Raw genomic sequence first — 6,018 nt, 5'->3', positions numbered from 1 at the left:
TGAATCAAACATTTGTAAAAAACATATACATTTAAATGCATGATCATACACTGAATATAGTTTTTAGATACAAATGCCCTACCTTGTAGGTCAGTTCAGGGACCAGTTTCATATTGCAACGGATCCATTTATCTTTCCCTTCTTCACATCGTTCTATTATGTAGCCCAGGATTGGGCTTCCTCCATCTTTCAGAGGAGGTTCCCATGTGAGCTGAACTGATGACTGAGTCTGATCTGAGGAATTTAGGTTCACAGGAGGACTTGGTCTCTCTGGAATGAAAAAGTTGGAGCATACCATTTAAATCAGTGACAATGTATTAAGGCAGTGCTGGAACCATTTCTATCATCCCCATTAAAATATCAGGTTTACTGAATTCATTAAATAGAAGCAGAAATCTACATTTTTTATGATTTTCAAATTTTCCTGATGTTCTACCTTTTCATTAATTTTAATTTGATTTATTTTAATTGATAGGCTTAATTTCTGGATTTCATGAAGGTGTTACTCCCCTCTTCCCCCCTTTTTTTTGATGGGCTTACCAATTGGATCAGCAACTTTGACGAAGGGTGTGGCTGCACTTGGTTTCCCAACTCCAATTCGGTTTTGGGCTCTGACCCGGAAACTATACTCCTGTCCTTCCACCACATCAGTGACTGTTGCAGATAGGTCTTCAGCTCTTACTGTCATGGCAGTGTCCCACCTGATAGAAGTCTTGTCCCTTAGTTCAATGACATAGTTTGTGATCTCAGCACCTCCATCATACTCTGGTGGTTCCCATGTCAATGAGACACCAAATCTATTCACATCAGTGATGGTCACATTCAGAGGAGGGCCTGGAACATCTGGATTTCATCACAGAAAAAAAATATAGCCTTTGGTTATATCAGGGATAAAAGCAGAGATAAGCTAATCTGCAATTTATTTTAAAAATTCTTACCATATTTGCTCCTTGCTTCTACCGGATTGTCAGTCTCTACTGGTTCACCAGTGCCAACTCTGTTTCTTGCACTCACACGGAATAGATACTCGACTCCTCCTTTTTGTAGTCCAGTGACAGTAAACTCACAACTGTCTGCCCGGTCAGTGGCCAGAACCCAGGTCTTTCTCTTGATGTCACGTCTTTCAACAACATAACCTATGATTTTGCTTCCACCATCAGTTAATGGTTCTTCCCAAGCGAGGCCCACTTCACCATCAAATGTTTCTGTCACTTCTAAGTTACGCACTGGTCCAGGAACATCTGAAATGCACATGTAATTTTTTTAGTGCGTTACCATGCTTTTAATTGTGCTTTGCCAATTAAGTCCAATTGACTCAGGGCTTACCAATCACTTCTAAATTGATGAATGCTTCTGCTTTTCCATGTTTGTTCTGAAGCACAATTTTATATCTCCCTTTGTCTCCTTTCTTGGCTTCTAAAATTCTGAAGGAAGTTTGTTCAGCTGTAGTATCGACCGTTTTTGATGACAGAGCTTCATTGTCTTTAAACCACTCAGCTTCTGCTTTGGGGTAGGCATCATAGGGCACCACCATTGTCAGAGGCTGGCCGACATCAACCACAAGGTCTTGATCAGCTGTCTTGATTTTAGGTGCCGCTAGTGAGAAAAGTGACATGTCAATGCCTTTGAGTTATGCTTTTGTAGTCCAGCTACACCACAGCTTCTTTACTATGCATTTGTTAGCAAATATTGGCTACATAACCTTACATGTATATCACACTAACTTTTCAGCAGAGCACACTGAGTTTAGAGTTCTCATATTGCAAATTATCAGACTGGAGAAGAGAGAATTAAGGATAATATAAAACCATCAGAGCTCTATTCTTTGCCAAAAGTAATAACAGAGGACTAGATATAGTGCAAAACAAGTTTCCCATTAAAAATAAATAAATTAGGCACCTCACACTTAGTTCAAAATAAACCAGACACATTTTTTTTCTTATGTATAAGACAGACACTAATGGCTTTTTCATAATAACAACCTATAAGGCTGTCTTAGAAGCTTAGGTCAAGGTGAGAACAGACCTAAGAGGCCCCACAGGGGTTTGGAGAAGAGAATTGGGTTATTGCAAGGTCTGGGTTTTCTGGGAAGACTCTCAAGGTGCCAGGTTAGTCCTAGAAAGCAGTGAACAGGTGCCATGTGACAAAGATTGTTCAAGATTCTGGCGTGTAGAGAGGAATGCTATCAGTGTCCCTTTACTCAGGACACTTCGTTGTAAGAGAAATTAGCAGAGTTAACATGAGGATAAGGCTTAACAGAAATAAGGGGCATTCACAAGCATTATCTCATTAATTAACTGTGAAACCTGAAACTTACACAGCATCTATGACATTGTGGGGATGTTTGAAAATAAAAGAAAGGGACTTACCTGCCAGTTCAAGCTTAGCTCTGGCTTCTTTGTCTTTGGCGATAAATCTGTATTCGCCCTGGTCACGGGGCTTAATATCACAAATCTGTAGCCTGTGTATCTTTCCCTCACTCATCATCTGGTGCTTGTCACCCTGGACAATAATCATGTTATTTCTTAGCCACTGAACCTCCACCTTATCTTTGTTGAGCTCAGCCAAAAAGATGACATCAGCCCCAGGGGCTTCGAGGATATCTTGGGGAGGCCTGATGATCTCAACAGGGATTTCTGAAAAGAAAATGTGAAATCATAATCCAAATATGTTTGTATTTGGAGCAACAACTTTCATAAACTGATACTAATGCTAAAATTGTCCTTTCACTTAATACGTACCTTCCACAAAGAGCCTAGCTCGTGACTTCCTGTCTTCTACTCCACAGGCATATTCACATTCGTCATCCAGTCTGCAATCTTTGATAATAAGTCTATGTATGCTCCCATCTTTTTCAAATTTGTATCTAAAAAGAGAGGTTGACTTGCTGGTTAGCTTGCACACCACTAAATTGCCAAAAGTGTGTGTGTGTGTGTGTGTGTGTGTGTATACAGAAATAGAGATTAAGAAGCTTTTGCTTACTTTTTGCCTTCTTTGATTTCTCTCCCATTTCTGTACCATTTTACATTTGCTTTCTCTCTGGACAGCTGGCAGGAGAAGACAGCATCATCAAACTCGGTGACTGTCTGGTCTTCCAAGTTTTCCACGAATTCTGTAGGAGCTTCTATGATGAGAAGCTCAGCGACAGATTTATCTTGTCCAGCAGTGACAATGTATTCACCCTCATCTGGGAAGCCACAGTCTTTAATAATGAGAGAGTGCTTATATTTATCAATTCTGTATAAAATGCGGTTGTCAAAAGCCACTTCTTCTCCATTTTTGGTCCATTTCAGTGTTACATTGAGACGATTCACCTTGCACCAGAATGTGACAGATTTCTTTTCCATTGTTTCAATATCTCTAAGAGGCTCAACAATCCTAAGGTCTTCCTCTGTTGTAAAGAAGAATAATGCTGATTTTGTTTTCATAATAAAAATTGATTGTAAAAATCACTCATGCCATAGAAGTGACTTACCTTCCACTATCAGATTGGCTGCACTCTTAACATTTTCACCTCTATGATTGGTCAGAGACACATTATAGCTGGCTTGATCATCTAATCGCGCATCTCTGATTCTGAGGGTGTAGACCAGGTCTTTTTGGAGAATGATGTATTTTGAACTATCAAATATGGCTTCCTCATTTCTGAACCATTTGGCTTTCGCACCTTCCGTATTGACTTCGCAGTTGAAGACGACTTCTTGTTGTTCTTTCACGCGGGTGTCCTTAAGAGGAACTATGATCTTGAGTTTTTCTGAAAGCAACCAACAAGACTTTATAGTATGAAGAAAGCCCAAAGATACAAATATGAGTAAACTATAGAAGCAAAAACAAACTTACCAATTACTGTCAAGTGAGCTGCTGCTCTGGCAGCCCCAACCATGACGACATAAGTGCCCATATCTTGTAATGTGGCATCTTTCACAACTAGGACCCTCTTCTTGCCATCAGCAATAATGTCGTATTTATCGCCAGATTCAAGTGTCTTATCATCTCTCTTCCATTGGACTTCAAAGCTTTCCTTTGATATAGTACAGACAAATTCAGCCTTTTCTCCTTCAAGTATTTCAAGGTTTTGAGGCTTTGAGATAAATTCAGCAGCAAGTTCTGGGAAGAAAAGAGTTGCAAGATATTGAAAACTTAAGCATTTGAAGCTTGAATATAACAAATATAAATTTCTTAAAATATTATTCACAGTAATTGTCATACCATGTACTTTGACTTTGCCATCAGTTCGAGAACTTGGGAGTCGGCAGTTATAGCTGCCTGTATCCTCAAGTTGGGCATTCTGAATGACCAGAATTCTCTTTCGTCCGTCAGTGAGTATTTCATATCTTCCTGTTTCAATGATCTCTTCATCCCCTTTGTACCAAATCACTTCCGCTCCAGGCTTGGAGACTTCACAGACCAGTTTTATAGTGTCTGTTTCACTAACTTCAATATTGGCAAGATTTTTTGTAAAGACAGCTTCTTCTTCTGCAAGAATAATTTTTTAAAAATTGAGTTACAATGGAAATTATTATTTTTTCCCCCAACACATAAACTTCTGCAAAGAAAGACTTTACTCTTACCCAGTACTGTCAGCATGCCAGAAGTTCGTGCTGCCCTTACTTCACAGGAATATTCTGCTTCATCATCCAGGAGACATTTGTTGATGACAAGGATGCGCACTGCTCCTTTAGATATGATGTCATATTTTTTGCCCTTCTTAATTTCAGCACCATCTTTAAACCACTGGACCTATATTTAAGATAAATAAATATCTTTATCCGTTTTCTTGTTGTTCCTTCAGATAAGTATCAAGAGAAATATGATCCTTAGTGTTTTTTTTTAAAGCAACCAATAGGTTTTGTAGTATGAAGAACCAAAATGGTAAATACAACTCAGCCCCCCCCAAAATATGTCAACTGCAATTGTAAAATAAATTTTGATAAAATCAAGAACAAACTTCTTCAATTATTACTAAATGAGCTGCTGTGATACTATTATCACTTATTAAACATGATGGGATTGTGTAAGTTGAGAGCCATAGAGGGCTTCAGGCATCATGTAGACCAATTTGTTTTCTGGATGTGTAAACTGAGATTCAAATGGTGATTAATGGTAAGCAAACAGGAATACTCAGTTGAGACATATGAAGTTGCTGATATGTGATTATTTTTAACCTAAGAAAACAGCAATTTCATATGGTTCAGACTGATAATGTCTAAATCTCCTGATTGTGAGTCCAGTATTTTTCAAGGAATAGTAAATAAATAATACTAAAAAGAGAACAATTAAATCAAGTATGTATTTCATACTAAAGTAATAATCTTTAAGCTAAAAGTAGAATGATTATCAGAGATAGGTGCGATTAATTTTTTTATTCCATGTGGCTAAGGTCCTAGTCATCTTAATAAGCTATATTGATTTTGAAATCACTTGGAGCTGCCCTTTAGGTATGATATTTTGCTTTTTATATATCTGTAATTTTAATAAAATAATGTGGCGTATTATAGGTCCAACTAATTATATCTATCTATCTATCTATCTATCTATCTACCTATCTACCATCTCTCTATCACCAGCTCAGTTCTCTTGAATAATAGCTGGAAGAAAAATCCCCACTGATACTCTCCAGAGTTGAAAGTTGACATTGTCAAAGGAAACACCAGAGGTCCAACTAATTATATCTATCTATCTATCTACCATCTCTCTATCACCAGGTCAGTTCTCTTGAATAATAACTGGAAGAAAAATTCCCACTGATACTCTCCAGAGTTGAAAGTTGATATTGTCAAAGGAAACACCGGTAGCAAAGAAACAGCATCTTGTTTAGTGCAACAAGCATAATCTTTGAGAAGTTAGCAGAATTCACAATAATGCAGCTTAAAGCACTATGACCAGTCTTGTCTATGGCAGAAAGGCATGAATCTGCAACTGAAATCACATACATTCAGCTTTTAAAAAACTAAGCTTCAAAGATGTCACATATATGTCAGCCATAAAATCTATTAGTGTGACAAAGCAGTGTGTACA

At 37.9% G+C, this 6,018-nt stretch overlaps 1 protein-coding gene across 1 annotated transcript in view; it reads right to left on the bottom strand.

Annotated features, from left to right (window-relative positions):
• The window catches only part of TTN (titin), a 283,199-nt gene that overhangs the window by 91,101 nt on the left and 186,080 nt on the right, over positions 1 to 6,018 (bottom strand). The window contains 12 exon segments of the mRNA XM_015561820.1: positions 83 to 270; positions 541 to 843; positions 939 to 1,241; positions 1,327 to 1,596; positions 2,370 to 2,636; positions 2,742 to 2,866; positions 2,983 to 3,391; positions 3,476 to 3,754; positions 3,841 to 4,107; positions 4,210 to 4,476; positions 4,572 to 4,740; positions 5,703 to 5,833. Coding sequence (XP_015417306.1) covers positions 83 to 270; positions 541 to 843; positions 939 to 1,241; positions 1,327 to 1,596; positions 2,370 to 2,636; positions 2,742 to 2,866; positions 2,983 to 3,391; positions 3,476 to 3,754; positions 3,841 to 4,107; positions 4,210 to 4,476; positions 4,572 to 4,740; positions 5,703 to 5,833 — 2,978 coding nt within the window.

The sequence above is a fragment of the Myotis davidii genome, unplaced genomic scaffold, assembly GCF_000327345.1.
Source record: "Myotis davidii unplaced genomic scaffold, ASM32734v1 scaffold370, whole genome shotgun sequence".
NCBI classification, from domain to species: domain Eukaryota; kingdom Metazoa; phylum Chordata; class Mammalia; order Chiroptera; family Vespertilionidae; genus Myotis; species Myotis davidii.
The sequence above is the reverse complement of the archived record's forward strand: the minus strand, read 5'-3'. Positions and strand labels throughout refer to the sequence as shown.